The sequence below is a fragment of the Ricinus communis genome, chromosome 2 (genome assembly GCF_019578655.1).
Source record: "Ricinus communis isolate WT05 ecotype wild-type chromosome 2, ASM1957865v1, whole genome shotgun sequence".
NCBI lineage: Eukaryota > Viridiplantae > Streptophyta > Magnoliopsida > Malpighiales > Euphorbiaceae > Ricinus > Ricinus communis.
The window spans coordinates 6,961,400-6,979,208 of NC_063257.1; the positions used below are offsets into that span (position 1 = coordinate 6,961,400).

Genomic DNA, 17,809 nt, shown 5'->3' on the forward strand with positions numbered 1-17,809 from the left:
AATGAAAAGTCTCTTTGGATGTATTTTAGGCCGTACCTGAAAAAAGAAAATACTTAAATGCTAATGTTTCAAAGAATATATACAATTTTGTAAACTTCAGCTTAAGCATTAGGATTTCTTTTTATTCAAAGGAGAACTAATGGGTCATGAAAATTTTTCTTTTTTCTTGAACAATAAAAAATATATTAAGGAAAAAAAATAAAAAATAAAACACATTTTCATTAATTTTTATGGTATTATTGGAAATGAAATTCCCATTTCCAGGTTGTTGTCAACCTGTTGCCATCAAAGATTAGAGAAGAAAAACTAAATCTTATTGCTACGACTTTCGCATTGAGCCGCATGATTAGGATGTATCATTGAGATGAAGTCTTTCATTTTCTTTTTCGAAAATGAAACTAGAGAAAATAAATTTCAGTGCATCTTTTAGCATACCGCCGCATATTATATTGAATTATATACAATTTCTTTAAAAATATTTATATATTTTTTAATTACTGTCGGATGCATATGGTAATTAAATAGTAAAACTAATATTGTTTTAAATTTATTTTAATTAATTATAATTCAATGATTTAAAGCCATATATTTTAATACCATAAATTTTTTATTACAACCAAAAAGATTAAATTTTTTTTATTTAATTGAGAAATTGTGACATATTTGCTCCACATAAGCATGTATATATACTTTTTTTTGGGGCTTCGATCATATAAAGTTCTTATTTCTGTAATTCAAAAAATAAGAGAAGTTTTCTACTAATGAATCGATATTCGAAATCGTTCCATTCTGGATCCCTTTCAAAACACGAGATTTTTAAATTATGAAATAAGTTGTTTCAGTTGTATATTTTAACATTAAGTTTTTACTAAATTTAATATAGCATATAATTTCATTAACACCACATTCGTAAGTGAGCTCACATTGATTTTGGATCTTACGATTGATTAACACCATAAAACTTTGCTCTTAAAGATCTTCCTTGCTGAAATGGACTTGATGGGTTTTAATTTTACCATCTCTCCCTCTACACTTATTCTTAACCTCTTTTGCTTTGTATTTTAGCTCCATTTTTCTCATTTTTCTACCCACAAAGAGGCGCAGAGTCATATTATCAGTTACTTAAATGGCAAGTCTCAATTTCCACTTTCCACTTCTGTTCATTCTGCTCATGATTTCATGAGGTAATTCATTTAAGTCTTTACTAAATATATTAAATTATGTCCTGACTGTTTTTTATTTTAAAAAAAATTGATTGGACTTTGATTTTAATTTGTGATGAAGTGGCAGAAATAAAAGTGACAGAATCTACACGAATTTTTACCATTATCAACTATTGCAAAGAGACAATATGGCCTGGAATTACCCCAGGAGAAAGTTTCAATGGAGGTGGATTTCCATTAAAACCAGGCCAATATATTGTGTTCATGGGGTAGAATCGGCTGCAACTTCGACAAAAACGGCAATGGTACATGCCAGACGGGGCCTGCGGCACGTCCTTAAAGTGTTCAGCTGCAGATCAAGCCCCTGCATCACTAGCTGAATTCACCCTAGCAGCACTGGACTTCTACGATGTCAGCCTTGTTGATGGGTTCAAGTTGCCAATAAGTGTCACACCAATTCACGGGAATGGAAACTGCAGCGTTGCTGGTTGTGATGCTGACTTGAGGATTAACTGCCCGTCGGAGCTCTCTGTCAAGTCGAAGGGGAAGGCTATCGCTTGCCGGAGTGCCTGTGATGTGTTCAATACCGATGAGTATTGTTGCAGAGGAGTTTATGGGAATCCTGTAGTGTGTCAGCCTGCTTACTGCTCCAAGAAATTTAAGGAGTCATGCCCTATTGCTTATAGTTATGCATATGATGATCCTACTAGCATTTTTACTTGCTCTGGTACAGATTATGTCATCAGTTTTTGTTCTTCTAGGTGAGTAAACATAAGAATTACTGCAAGTGTTACTTATTTTCTTGGATATGATGTCTGTACTTTTTTCTTCTCTTCTTTTTTGCTATAAACAAACTCTGTTTCCTGTTTTGGCTTTCAGGGATCAACAGGTTTGCACATACCATAATAACAAGCTTGTCTGCGGTAGATCAACAGGAGGATCTCAAGGATTAAAATCATTTGTTGGGAGATGGATGGTTGTGATGCTTGCAGGGTTGTTATTGGTTAATTGGTGAACTGATATATCGTATTTTTAGGTTTATTAAGACAGACATCTTTTGTTTTTGGATAATGTTAGAGAAGTATTTTATTCTTTGATAATTAAGGTTGCCCCTTAAAACTTGTCAAAGAGGATTGGTTCTTCCCTTTGCATGAGAAATGACTCAAAATGGGGAAACTTGTAAATATACATTTGTTGGTTCTGTTGTTTTTCTTCTATTCAAGTGGGCAAGAATTAATTGCATTATCTATCCTATGTGATCATAAAATTCAATTCAGCATATTATTTCTTTTCTCCATTTAGTATTTTTAACCTTTAGGTTATTTCTAATTGCACTTTTTTTACTAGTTTTTTTACACACCCTTCATATTTAGACAGTTATTTATATCCTTAAAATTATTAATTTCTATATATTAATCTTTAAATAGTAAAATAATCAATTTCTAAATTATATTATTATTAATATCCCAAGAGCAACATATTTTATTTTCATTTGTAATATAAGAACTTATATTAAATGATTAAATAATTTATTTCTCTATCTATTCTTTTCAATTTTCTTATTGTAATTAAATTTGTTGTTTAGTTTAATTAGTTCAATATTTTATTTTCATTTGTAATATAAGCACTTATATTAAATAACCAATTATTTACTTTTCTATTTATTTTAATTTTGTAATCAAATAATAAATAACAATGTGAAGTTTATTTTAAATGAAAAACAGTAATTTAATAAAATATCGCAGGGGCAGCAGCTCTTCGTCTCACTAAAGATATCGCAGAAAACAATCTTCACTCTCGCATTCTTATTGTTTGCTCTGAGAACAAAACAATGTTTTCATGCTCCTTCAGATACCCACTTAGATATACTTGTCGGGTCTGCAATTTTTGCCGATGGCGCTGCAGCTGTGATTGTTGGTGCATATCCTGACATAGTAACTGAGAAGCCCTTTTTCCAAGTGGTCGCATCATCACAAACCACCATTCCAGACTCTGAGAATGGAATAGTAGGGCACGTACGTTAAATGGGTTTATCCTATTATTTATCAAAAAATGTTCCCCAAGTTATTCGAGACCATATCATACAATGTCTGAAAGAGACATTCTCCGGCATTGGGTTTATTCAGGACTGGAATTCATTGTTTTATATTGTTCATCCTGGAGGGCCAGCAGTACTTAAAGGGTTGGAAGAGAAACTTGGCCTGGAAAAGGAGAAACTTAGAGCAAGCCGTCATGTGTTGAGTGAGTATAGAAACATGTGGAGTCCAAGTGTGTTCTTTATTCTTGATGAGATGAGGAAAAATTCTTTTGAGGAAGGAAAGGCCACTACTGGAGAAGGCCTGGATTTGGGTGTTATGTTTGGTTTAGGCCCTGGTTTGACTGCGGAGGGCATTCTTCTACGTAGTGTTGCTATTGGTTCAAATCGTTGAATCAATGATTTAGTGACAATGTCGTCGTAAAGTTATTATCATGTTTGGTCTATTTTCAATAAATAAAATAATTAACTATATCTCAATGATTGATGAACTATTAATGCAGTATTGTATCAATTATTATACGGAAAGATTTTATGACAATGCGGTTGTTTTACAAAGTAATTTTTTTCTTTTTTTTATAATAAAAAATTTATATCATTTCTCGATTTGCACGTGTCATTCTTACACAGTGACATACTACTCTTCTCTGTATCATTCTAATTTCATCATATGTTTTCGAAAAAGACGTAATTTTATTTTTGTTAATTATCATTTTTATTAAAAATAATATATTTTACTTTATTAGTTGTCGCCAAATATATATTGCAAGAGTGATAAAAACAAAGTGAAAATGAAGGATAAGAAAAAAGAACAAAAGAAGTTGTTATATTATTTTATAATTTTATCATTTGACAACTTTCAGTATGTGATTTTTTTTTTAGTAAAAATAAATACATAGTTAAAAAAATTATGCCAAAAATAAAAATATTTCACCCTTAAAAGATATCAATTGTCAAGGATTTAGCTATTTTCACTATGATCAACCGTTGTTATTGTATTTCATGTGTTTGACGATATCAATTTAGACTGAAATGTAATGATTAAATAATAGAATTAAAAGTTATTAAGTTTCAAATTCATATTTTCAAATATGAAAAATAAGTTAATGATGGTTGATCGGAGTGTAGGTAATTGAATTCTTATAAGTCAATACTCTTTAATAGTGAGATATTTTAACTATATATATCTTTTTAAAGAAAAAAATATATAATAGAAATTATAAAACAGTAAATAATTTATCTAATAATCTATCTATAATTTTTTAATTATATAAAAATGAAAATAGTAGAGGAGCAAATAATTTATTAAAAGGCCCAATCAGGTCTTTTAAGTCATTCAAAATTAAATAAAATTAACGCCTATTAGACATAATTAGAACTCTAATTCTTTCAGGTAATATTCAGTTCAACTTCCTAATTGACCACGAATAAAGTTGGTATTTAACTTGTTTCTCAAAGAAGTTTCTTCAAGACTTTCTCATTAGTTCGTTCTTTAAGGATGTGTGTAGAAGCAAACCTGGATAGATTATGGATATAAAGTAGACTTTGAATGAATGCTTATGTTCTAAAAGGTTGGTACCAAAAATTATATTTTCTTAACAATAACTATGGCTACTTTATAATTTATCATCTTAAATAGAATTTGCATTGAGTGCCCACATGACAGGAAAACCCGATTGCGGTCTGGGCTTTGGATATATGATTTGTAAAGAAGCCTGGCCTTTTAATGTGTGTGAAATTGTTTGAAAAACTTGGCCCAACATTCGCCTGTGAATGTGATCAATTTCTACTCTCTAGGGCACCGGCTTGATATATAGCCATGGTTGTAGAGTGGTAGTGTATTCTTTACTTATTTGTGGGCAAGTCATAATGTTGCAAATTATTAAAGAGATCATCTGGATAGCAAATAAGACTATTCCCCACCAGAGCATTGATCAGCTTTCAGTTAGAAACTAAAATCTAAGGGCTCATTCAGAAACTTCACATGCTCTATTTATGGTCTTACCTACCATCTTTCTTGGACTTCAGTATCATGAAATCCCGTTACTTATTGCTATTTTCTTTTCTCATTTTCTTCCAGTTTTATTCTGGGTTACCACATCCCACTATATTCTCACTAGTGAACAACATCCCACTGTTTTGTATTGTATTGAGATTCATACTGTTGCACTGTATATGTAGCTTTCAGTTTCATTTTTCTTTTAAGAAAATAAAAGAAATTCTTTAATGAATCTTCTTCACCCCAGGAGTGTGGTTCTAAATACTGTTCTTATGAAAATCTTTTTGCTGTAAAATTTGTTAACTAAATATTATTATATTCCTTTTATGACAATTTTTGTAATAATTGTCTTTAATACTTGGACACCATACATCAGCTGAAGCAGGAGCACTGAATCCATCAACAGACATTTTGAGTATCAAATTGTATTAATTGGAGTTGGGTCTGGTTCGTTCGTGCACCAATCTAAGAGAAAATAACAAAGTGTGAAAATGATGGTGGCATCTAATCCCGTAGCTTTTTCAAAAGGTAAAAGGTACTGGACTACTCTCTTTCTCCTTTTCTACCAAAAAAGTGCCAACCCCCATTATGAGAACACCATAAACTTACCGATCAAACTCAGTAGAAGAGTATTATTTTGCACAGTACAGTCCTTTTATGTATTTTACACGTGTAGGTGTAGCCTGCTACAGTAATTAAACAAATATTTTCTCCTGCTAAAACAAGTTATTAAATGTTAATAGCTCTTCCCTACTTTCTCTTTTTATTTTGATAAATCTTTTTAGCAAACAGCGGATAACAAATTTTAACTGCAAGTAGGAGGAAGAAATTATAAAAAAAAAAAAAAAAAAAAAAGGTGTCGGGCGGGAATGCCCTAATGAAGGGGAGGTCCACAGCGATGGAAAATCCTTGTGGGAGAGTGAGGACAAAAGCATTAAGGAGTGGGATCTATTGAGGCTCCAAAAAATTGATTATTGAATCTGACTAAAGGAGAGCAGTGAACCCATCACTTTCACTGTCGTTTTTGTGTCTCCCAAACGAAGATAATAATCCTCTACTCCTTAGACTACCAGCAGTAACCCATTGATTTCTTCTAAATTCTTTTAAGAAGCTCAATAGTATTCCAATTCAGATCTCATTTCTTGTGTCCCATCCCCTATTTGGAAAGGGTGTAAACTGGGAGGATTGAAAATACTTTTCATTCTTTGAAAGAAAGAGAGGAAATGGAAGCATGCTTAACTTTAGTCCGACACTACATATATATATGTTCAATTCTTTAAATTTTTTATTTATTTATAACTCAAAAAATAATGAGAAACATACAAATTAGGATTTAAAAAAATATACGATTGCTTCACAAAATATTTTCACTCAATATAGGTGAAAAAAAAATGAAAATGCTACAAAATACCTAGTAATTTATGCAGTGTTTAACTGAAATTCATAAAATTTATAAAATTTAGTTTTAAATTTATAGTTTATGCGCTTTGAATGAAGTGAAAATTAATTTAAAATTCTATATAATTAAATTTGCATAGAATTAATTATATTTAAACTAAATTCTAACAAATATAAAAATTTCTAAATAAATTTCAGATTATAGTAATAACACCAAAATATCTCTTTTATCTTTGTCATTTGTATTTTATTTTTTTTTATATATATTTTTTAAATAAAATAAAATTTTTAGTGGATTTCAAACAAATATAATTTTAGGAAGAAAAACAAAAGCTACAACTCGAATTTCTTTAATAAAAAAACCTTATTTCCTCCCTTTCAAATAAGAGGATTTCTTTTCTCACTGTAGTTCTCATTCATACTTAGTGCATTAATTGTACAATCATTCATGTCCAATTTAGAAAATTGTTAATAGATTCTTAATGATATAACTAACATGAGTTGAATTAATCTAATGCAAAAGTATGATTCAACTTGAAAAATCAACAAAATATTAAAGCTTTAATATTCAACTTGACTCAGATAAATAGTGGAATTATTAAAACTCAACTTTACTAAAACACTATTACATTATGAAATAATTTATTCTTAAATTAAGAATTGAGTCAATATATTATCACATATGTTTTAAATAAAGTAACCATATCTTATAAAATATTAGATTAAATTTATTAACTTATTGAATAAAATATTTATTACTTGTTAATTATGCTATTTAATTGAAATTCAATTCAATAATAATTGAATTATACTTACATGTAGTAATACCGAAATCATGATTTTTTAAAATTAATTTTTCAAATATTATTAACTCCTAATTTGAAATATCTCTTAGCTGATAATTTTAAAATAAAATATCTTACTTGATATTTGAAAATTTAAAAATGATATTTTATCAAATATGATTGGTTTCAAGGTATAAATCGTTCCCTCCCTCCTTCCAAGATTTATGGGGTGGTGAGTAGAGGGCACGATATGACAATTAAATTAGGCTCATAAACAAGCGATAAGCACGAGTATTTGGAGCTGAATAGACAAAAGTAACCTCAAGAAGTCAAACAACATTCCTTTAAAAAGGGGTAATTCAGTAATTGACTAGAGTAAATGACAACCCAAATTGGAAGCAGCGTGGGATCCAATTAAAGTTAGCTGATAAAGCGGATGTCTCGGAGAGATTTGGGCTATCTTTTTGCGTCCTTTTGTGGCCCGACATCGTTTCTTCTCACGTGATCTTGGCACAACCTGGTCATCTTGTTGTCTCTATTCTTCTTTTCTTACTTGCTTTTACCATTTTATCCTTCCATAATTTATACTATTAAATTTTTTCAAAGCCCTCGTTTTCTTACTCTCTCTCTCTCTCTCTATATATATATATATAGTTATGGTAGAAATTTATATTTAAATATCTAAATTTAAATTATTTAATTATTTTATATTTTCATATTTAAATTAATTTAGCACACACTAAAATTATATTTTTATAAATAATTTTTATTTATCTTAATAATAAATAATTAAATTTTATAATCCATTAGGTATTAATATATCAAATGAAGTCATATATTAAAAAATATATAAATATAATAAAAATTTTAAATATTTATTAAATTAATATTAAATTTAAAAATTAACTTGTAGAAATATATATTGAGCTAAAAGTAAAGTTATAAATGTATGTTTATTTATATTTTAATGATTATATATATATATATATATATATATATATATATATATATATATATATATATATATATAATTTGAATGGAATATATATTAGATTTATTAATTTTTTGAATTTGAAATGTTGGTGAGCCCTTCTTCGGCCCGAAGCACAATGTGCTTTACAGATCAACAAAAGAAAACGAAAAATAGCACAATTTGTTTGTAGCTACTAAAGCTAGTTAGTTAGGTAGGAATTACATCAACACTCGTTTGCTCGCAACAAAATATAATTATTACCCTTCATGAACAATAAATAGCAACTCTTTTGTTCCTTTGTTTTCTTTCTCCTTTCTGTTTTATTTAAATTGTCCTATTTTTTCCCACTAAATAAGTGATATATATATAGTGTACAAGTTGCAATCATTTTATATTCTTCTGTTTTTTATTTTATTTTTGCCTTTTCGACAAGTCAAATCCATCCAAAAGAAAAGCTCTCAAAATTTTATTATTCATCTTGCCGCTATTTGATGTTGTTCTTCTGGTTAAGTATACACACACACAGTCTGGAGCTCTATTTTTCCGATTCCAAAAGCTGCCACACATTTTAGGAGATTCCTCTCTGTTAGGATACCGTTAGCAGTCATAAAGGAGTTATTGCATGGGATGATATGTGTGCAGATAGAAAACTGATGGGTGGTGGCCTTGGTATCGAACCATTGCTCGTATGGAATCAAGCTACTCTTACCAAACATGTGGAATCTGGTTGGATCAGTGTAAATAAGCTTTGATTAAACGTTTTAAGACCACAGATTGCAGGAGGCAACTCCTGATTGGAGCTCGATTTCATTCTTGGTAATAATGATCTCTGGCCCTAGGGATTGTCTTATTGATAGACTTACTCGGGTTAACATTTTGCTGATTGGTGAAATGTGGAAGCATGGTGCTTAGGTATTGGGAGTCTATCAAAAGTAACTTTATGAGTGATGGAAAAGAGAATGGTACAGTTAGATGGACTCTAGAATCTAATGGTTGGTCCTTTGTTGCAAGCACCTAGAAAGCTCTTATAACCGCACAATCAATTAAGTATTTTCCTAAGATGTCATTTCTAGAATTCTCACATTTTCTTTTCTTTTTCGGATAGATTTTAGATGCAAAATATTTTTGACTTAGATGAATGTCTGACACTAATTATAAATAAAATGAGATAAAAATTCGAATTTGAGACTTCTATTTTAATTTTTATAAAGGTCTTTTACTAGACCAAAAATTAAGTAGCTTAACTAAATAATTGACCGCTTAAAATTAATTTAAATAAAAATATTATATATTTTTAAATTAAAAAGTCATGTCTGTATCATGTAAATTTTCTTTTTTTATCACGAGAATATAATAATGCCTATATTTTGTATGATGAGTGTTTTTCTTTTAGCTATTTTGTCCAGTAGAGGTTGTTGTTTGTGTAGTGCTACTATCTAAAGAGTTGGATTAGATTTAATTCTCAAAAATAAGTAAGAGAAAGAAAGGGAAAAGGAAAAGGAAAAAGAGTATAGTATATTAGTTGGTCCCAACTGAATTTCTCTGCACTTTATACATAGTGCCGTAATTTTGGCGGTTGAGAATGTGGTCCAATTGGTTGGGTTGGGGGTGCCTTGTACCTTAATTTATACAGGTTCTTTTCATCCAAAGAATACGAAGCTACTAAATTTCTTTCAATTGTTTAATTTCACTCATAAATAGAAATACTTGTTAAGGTTTCATCATTAATTCATTCTATTGCTTGCAAGTCTACTAGTACAGGTTTCTTTGTGTTATTATTTGCATAATCAATCTACTTCTTCACCTAAGATTTATGGATTCAAACTTTCTTTTCATTATATATTTAATTTAAATAGACAATTGGGTTCATTTCCATTATTTTCCTTAACCAATAGTTTACTTAATATCACTTAAATGCTGCAAATGAACAAAACTTTTGTATATGTATATAATTAATGATATAAAATACTCTTAGAAGAATCAATAGCTATAATAATTTCTAAGAATGAAAAAATCAAGAAGGTATTTTTTAAAAATTTTAATATTAACTAATAAATTTTGAATTAATATTTAATTTTTAAAATATTTTTATTTTAAAATATCAATGAATGGCGAAATGAAACAAGATTGAACTTGGATAATGGTGCAAGATAGAACAATTGAGGTTAAAAGCTTGGTCCTCAATAAAACAAAAAACTTAATTACACGATGAATCTAAGACGGGATAAGCAAATAGGGACTAGGAGGAGAGCCTCAAAAAAACCGATGATAAAATCAAAACGGTAATAACACTTCAATGTCATTAACAACTTAATATATACTTTAATTTAATAATCACTTTGCTTTTCTAAATCTGTTTTCTCCAAAACGATGGTTTAAATATTTATCTGTCACCGAGAAAAAAGAAAAACGATAATTTGATGTATTAAATAACGAAGCTGTTGATGACATTCGCATAAAGATAATATTTTACTTGAAATTAAGCGGTGGCCAAGCGGAGAATCGTGGAGCGCAGGCATAACGGTGAAGAAAAACAAATAATAACGGACAGCGCGCAGTATCGTCGTCGGGTATTGACGGAGCCCGAGGCGACGCACTTGCTGACGAGACTGGTAGTAGATGAACCGATATGGCAAGTGACAGTCCCGTTACTTTATTATCTTTTCTGTCTCGCGCCTCTGTCCTCTTTCTAATTTGGATTTATTTGTGTTGGATAATCTGAGGTTTTTTTTTGTTATTAGTCAAAATGCAGTAATGAATGAGGATCGGCTTGGCTCGGTGCTCCAGGCTTCCGGCTTTCGGACACATGCCAATGCCATCAGTCCAGAAATAATTTAATAATTATAAAAAATACTTTATTCCTATAATCCATTTCATTTACATGCAGATTAGAATATCTTTATTAGTATATTTTTTATAATATTTTTGTAACTTCTATATAAAAAGTTGAAATTTCAATTATATAATTATAAGAATTAACTGCATTTTTAATAATATCTACATTGATTATAACATATTTTAAATAAATATATACTATAGTTTAAAATGGACACAAAATACTATTTTTCAAAAACGAAAAAGATAATGATAGTATTACAATAAATAATAATAAAAAAATGCCAGCACGATTACAGTCTTTCTTTTGGAGCAGTATAATAAATTCGAATGATCCCTGAAATTTTAAGGTTGTTTGTTTTTTAATAATAACAAAGATAAATTATGTATTTACTCCTCCAAAATTGGAGTAACTTTTTTTCAAATTGTCAATTATGAGCTAAATTTTCTTATCTTCCCCTTACAGTTTTCTTTAGTCAAACTAATCAAAAGGCAAAAGTAAATTAGCGCGGGAAATTTATCCACCAGAAACCTAAGCTCAACTCTCGAGGCCTGTCTCTTTCTGCACTGTTACCTGAACCAAGCTTCTTTTTCTTTTTTTTTTTCTTAAAGGAAACTCCTAAAAAATGGCTACGAAGACTATTAATTAACATTAAGAAAAAAGAAAAGGAGCCACCGCACCACATAAAATCAAAACCCATCTTTTTCACTTTCCCTGCTTATTAACAACAAACAAACAGATACACAATATACTCTCTCTCTCTCTCTCTCTCTCGCTCTCTCTCTTTAGCAGCAGACCTTTACTTTACTTCACTCGAACTTACTGTGTTCTCTCTGCTCTCTATTTGCATGGCCATAAACACAGCCACGAAAGCCAAGCCAGGCAATAACGTCGGCTGCGGCGGCGGCGCAACTGACGACAGTAACTCTCCGAGTCCACCTCCTTCTCCTCCCCCTAACCACCAGATCACCGGAATCCCTCAATGTCGCCGTCGTCTCCGTTCTAAAGTCGATCAGTCTCATTTTCGCCGGGAGAATCTGAGCGCCGGGATCTTTCTCCGGTGGAACATACGTTACTTGTTAGTGTTGCCGCTGTTATATATTTCAGGTTTGATAATGTGTGTGGGTCCCTTCTCTGCTTTGCTTCAGCCTAGTCTTCCTGGTGCGGTTTATCGGAGTCATGACTTGTTTCTGAAGCTTTGGCCTCATATTTCTGCTGATAATTCCACTTCCATTGAGGTGTTCTATTTTTTTTTTTTTTATTGTCGTCTTATTTTCTGTTTGATTGTTATTAAAGAAAAAAGGACACGAAGAAAGAAACAGTTATGGTCGTTACCAAGAAAATTGTGATCTAGTCTAGTTAATTGGAACTTAATAAATTGACCTTATTAGTATCTAATAATTTTTTTTGAACTATCTATCTTTTTTTTTTTAGATTTTATTTATCAGTTTTATTATTATGTGATGTGTTGCTGCACTTGTCTTTTTTATACTATTTTCTTAATAACGAGTGGTTGGATTACTTGATCTTTATTAAAGTAGCAGTTATGTGAATTGCTGCTTTAACCTTTGAAAATTTGATGATGCTGTTCGCTACCTGTTAATTATGATTGCAAATATGCTATTTCTTGATACAGTTATCTTCCGTGTGGAAATTCAAAAGGAGGTCAAAACTGCAAAGGCCCTGTCCCAATTCAACTGCGAGGCAATCTCTTGCTGCAAATGAAGGTACCTTAATTTCCTTAGTTTACTGCCATATTCCTAAAAAATTTTGTCTTATCAGATACTTTCAACCTGGGAATTACATTAAATAAAACAAAGGTTTAGGCAATTCATCTCCCACCATTAACATCTCCTCCAATTAACTAACAAATGCTTATGAAGTTTGTGACACATGTCCATGTTACCCTATGCTTGGATAAATATAGCTAGGTTATGTAGACTGAAGCTCAAATTACCAATTGACTTGCAGTGTCGACTGGACCTAGTGGTTACTTGATTGTTGAGGCAAACGGTGGTCTTAACCAACAGCGTTCTGCGGTATGTTATGTTTTGATATAAATTACCTGCTATTTTTGTCAGTTAGAGCATTAATTCATACCAACTTTGGCATAGCATGGTGCTATGACCTCTTCATGTTTTCCCAACATCTGGTCTTTATCTTTTCCTGATGTTTTCCTTTTTGCTGTAGATCTGCAATGCAGTTGCTTTAGCTGGACTCTTAAATGCAGTACTAGTCATTCCTCAGTTTGAATTTAACAGTGTTTGGAGGGACCCAAGGTGAGGCTGAGTTATTTATGGTTTTCAATCCCTTGTCTTGACAAATTTCAGACACAGAACGAGGTGACTTGAATCTTAAGGCTTTTCCTACCACAAGTTATATTTGGTCAATAGTCACATGCACACGAGCAAGCAGCTTGCATATGCGTTTTCATGCATTTTTAGAGGCACAGCAAGATTGTAAGTGCTTTAGATATCACTAGACTCCAGCTGTGATTGAGGCCACATCATTATGGATTTTATGAAGTTGGTCACTCCATCTGCATGCCTGTCTTGATTGATGTGTACACTTCTATGAAACTTATTCTACTCATCCACTGTCTATTATGTTTACAAATACAGCAGCATTTATGGTACTAAATTGTTGGTTCTATAACTTCCTATAAATTTTTGTTACACTCCTGGCACCTAACAAACTAGGCCGGTGGGTATATTCATGTATGCTTATAGAAATTATGAGTTTGACCCTGCACTTGAAACATGACTTTTTCACATCAAATTGATCATCACTTTAGATTCATCTATTTTTCAGTGAGTTTGGAGACATATATGATCAGGATCATTTTATAGCCACCCTTGAGGGATATGTGAAAGTGGTTAAAGAGCTACCTGATGAAGTGATTCAAAGATACGACTACAACATTACTAATATCCTAAGCATCCGTGTCCAAGCTTGGGCTCCTGCTAATTATTATATGGGAGCTGTTTATCCTGTGCTTCAGGAGCAAGGGTATGTCCCAAGCAACACTTTTAATTCCGTTCTCACGTCTCTTTGTGGTTTGTGCTGAACTTATGGTGCCTTGTGAGAAAAAGAAGTCGATCATGTCAGCGAAATGATACTATAAATACATAAAGATATAAAGGACTGACAATCAGCAGCTTGCTACTTCTCTTGATATATGCTATAACTATATTGCTCAATCTAAAATAACTTGTTTCTACTTTATCCTCTCTGAAAGCAGGGTTATCCGCATTGCTCCCTTTGCCAATAGGCTGGCAATGAGTGTACCACCCCATATTCAGTTACTGAGATGCATAGCAAATTATAAAGCGCTGAGATTTTCGTCTCCTATATCAACACTTGGGCAAAAACTAGTGAACCGAATGATTGAGAAGAGCTCAAGGACTGGTGGAAAATATGTTTCTGTCCACCTCCGTTTCGAGGAGGTGCTAACGATATACCTTGTTATCTTTTAAACAAGTTTCTACTTTTTTATTGTTTTATGTTTCAAAATGGTTAGGGTCAACTTAAGATAACCGTGAAGCATGTCTCTTAATGTTCAGGACATGGTGGCCTTCTCATGTTGTGTGTATGATGGAGGAGATGCTGAAAAGCTCAAAATGGCTTCAATTAGAGAACTAGAATGGAAAGGAAAATTCAAACGAAAAGACAGGGTCATTTTACCTGGTCTCAATCGTATTGAGGGAAAATGCCCTCTAACCCCTTTGGAGGTACCTTATTAATGCACCTCTTCTCTTGCTGTCTAGACCTTTGGCATTTTGATTTCAGTTCGCTTATATTAGCTCTATCTAGGACCATTTCTCTCATTATAGCACTTGCAGTTATGCTTTGTTGACAGCCTCAACAGAAATTTCTCTTGTGTGTTACTTTTCACTTTGAATTATTCAAGAAGATGCAAGCATGATATTTCACAATCGTTTTGAAGCTGTGGGAAAGAGCACAAAATTTGGGGGCCAACTCAAATAGCTAGTGCTATATCTTCATTCTAGAGATTGGCTTGGTGGCTTGGTTTTAGGTTCTTTTTCTTATTTGGTTGTTTCAACATGTTACATTTCAGTTGTTGATCCATGCTTTTGCATATGTGTGATATCATCATAGCTATGAAGAAAGACTCGAGAAATTTTCTCTAAACTTCGAGCTTATTATATACTCATTTGCATGCATAATGCTCATTAGCATATTAATAAAAGCATATTAAACTGTACTAATTTCTATGCCATTTTATGTTGTGCAATGAATTTAATCTGGTATGTGTATACACTATATTTTGTTTCATTATGCCTAGACAATTATCACGAATTTCCTGCTCAGACTAATTTGGCAAAACATAACTCATCTTTTTTTCATTATATTTTTACTGTCAGCATAGGTTGGAATGATGCTACGGGGTATGGGATTTGATAACAATACGGCAATTTATTTAGCCTCGGGAAAAATTTACAAAGCAGAGAGACATTTAGCTCCTTTACTGCAGATGTTTCCCCTTCTTTATACCAAGGATTCTCTGGCAACAGTAGACGAGCTTGCTCCTTTTGAGGTAATTACTAATATTACTTGTCTGCAATGGCAGAGGAGGTCCCTGGGATCTGCTACCTTTGTAAATTGACTAGTGTTCCAATCTGGATGCCATAGCTGAAGAGGGCATATGTGGGACTGCGAGTTGCCTGACCAGCTATGACTTATTATCCCTTATAGAGCCATTAACTAGCAAATCTCTCCTTGCCGCTTTAGACTGGCTTAGTCATTCAACTTATTGTTGCAACTTATTATGGCATCAAACTAAAATGCTTCTGTTAGATGTGATCTGATCATTAGAAGATTGTCATAACTCCCAAATATTATCTTTGGAAATGGTTTCTATGAAGCAAGTAGAGTCTTGTGTTTTCAATCAGGTCAATTTTTTTTTTTTTTGCTTCAAGGATTAATTTTGATCAATTAACAACTCGGTTATGCATAGACTAACTGGTACAGCTCCATTTTGTTTATCTTAGAATAACAATTCGGTTATGCATAGACTAACTAGTATGGCTCCAATTTGTTTATCTTAGAATCATTTAGCTGAATGAACAGATTAAGCAAAATGATTATAATTCATTGACTCAACTTCTTCACATACTCTAATTTTCTCCAAATAACTTTGTTGGTAGGGCTATTCTTCAAGGTTGGCAGCTTTGGATTATACTGTATGCTTGTTCAGTGAGGTTTTTGTGACAACTCAGGGAGGGAACTTTCCACATTTTCTAATGGGTCAACGGAGATTCCTTTTTGATGGGCATGCAAGGACCATTAAGCCTGACAAACGCAAGCTTGTTGTTCTCCTGCAGGATATGGAGATCAGGTATCTTACTCCTCTTTATTGTCTCTATTTCTTAATGTACTGATATGAGTAAGGGAATATATGCGTGTGAGATAGCGATTGAAAATTTTGGATATGAATTGTTTCACCAGTTGACGGTCTCTTGACTTCTGACAGTAATTTTCTCGGAAGCAGCATATGTGGTGCTACTTAGAACCCTTGCCATGTTTCTTGAGTCCAAGTGGATTATTTTTGTTGAAATTTTCTGGTTACATGGCTTTCTGGTCAAGAGCAGATTTAATTACTAGTGGAGAATTTATTTATTTTAATTGAGCAAGTATTTGACTAACCAGGGAAGTTCTTCTAAGGTAGTGCATCCTCAAGTTAAAAGCTGAAGGTTTGGAAATTTGAGTTGATTGTATTTGGGCTGAATCTAACTCTAGGATTTTCTTCAAGGGCAAATATAAACAATATAGTGAGTGTATTCATGATAAAATGCCCACTCTTGTATTGCAGTTGGAAGGCCTTTAAGGATCAAATGGAAATTATGCTTACAGAAAGTGATCGCAAGGGATTGTTGGTACCCAGAGTCAGAAAAATCAATAGGAAAACATCCATTTATATGTACCCTTTGCCAGAATGTGGGTGTCTTATGTCGCACAACTCGTCTCTCAAATTAACTTCCACAAATCTGCTTGGTTCCCAACTCGAGTCCACAAGGTAACCAACAGATTCCTTGCCACATTCGTTTTGTGTACAGAAACGCAGCTCGGCTCATCGTCTTCAGTCATTGTTCTTGTGGTCCATTGCTAGAATCACGTGTGCAAGAGCATAGATGACTATCAAGATCATCAATTTAGAGTCTAGGAATTCCAGTTTTGATAATGTGAGGAATTTCTTTTTCGGCAAAAAGCATTCAAGCTGGTGGAAGCACTGGTCAATATTTCTCTGTATCTAGTTCTTAAGAGTTAATTTATTGGTTTTAATAGAAATTATTGTTTGATGTGGGTGTTGAGTTGGAGATCGACTTCCTAGCTCTGATTAAATGGGCTTTGGGGAGATACTTTGTAGATTCAGTATAGGGATTTTTTTCTTTTCTTTTCTCACCCTGATATTTGTACTGTAATTATACTCGAGCATGAAGCATGATGATATATATTTACTTTGAGCATACTACTGTGACAGGAAAGATCATATTGGTCTCGTTGTATATGATTTCTAAACCATCAAAAGATGTCTGAATAAGATGGTCTGTTTTAATCTGTAGTAGAATAATATGTGATAATTTTTGTTGAAGATAAAC

The 17,809-nt window shown here is 32.2% G+C and overlaps 2 protein-coding genes, 1 non-coding gene and 1 pseudogene across 3 annotated transcripts; 3 read left to right on the forward strand and 1 right to left on the reverse strand.

The window, feature by feature from the left end:
- Positions 1 to 1,126: 1,126 nt before the first annotated feature.
- LOC8274080 (pathogenesis-related thaumatin-like protein 3.5) lies at positions 1,127 to 2,380 on the forward strand. Its single transcript, XM_048371487.1, is given in 5 exon segments — positions 1,127 to 1,184; positions 1,291 to 1,426; positions 1,428 to 1,483; positions 1,486 to 1,924; positions 2,043 to 2,380. Coding segments are annotated over 5 exon segments (825 nt in total). The 3' UTR covers positions 2,179 to 2,380.
- Positions 2,321 to 3,891, forward strand: LOC107260850 (annotated as a pseudogene).
- Positions 3,783 to 3,885, reverse strand: LOC112533949. Its single transcript, XR_003078284.1, has one exon. It is a non-coding gene; the product is annotated as a U6 spliceosomal RNA (small nuclear RNA).
- A 7,961-nt stretch (positions 3,892 to 11,852) lies between the features above and the next one.
- On the forward strand, positions 11,853 to 17,677 carry LOC8274079 (O-fucosyltransferase 10). Its single transcript, XM_002513720.4, has 10 exons — positions 11,853 to 12,427; positions 12,826 to 12,916; positions 13,161 to 13,228; positions 13,380 to 13,468; positions 14,001 to 14,198; positions 14,431 to 14,635; positions 14,753 to 14,920; positions 15,580 to 15,747; positions 16,358 to 16,548; positions 17,023 to 17,677. The coding sequence occupies exons 1-10, from the start codon at positions 12,038 to 12,040 to the stop codon at positions 17,228 to 17,230; spliced, it is 1,776 nt and encodes a 591-aa protein (XP_002513766.1). The 5' UTR covers positions 11,853 to 12,037; the 3' UTR covers positions 17,231 to 17,677.
- Positions 17,678 to 17,809: the final 132 nt, after the last annotated feature.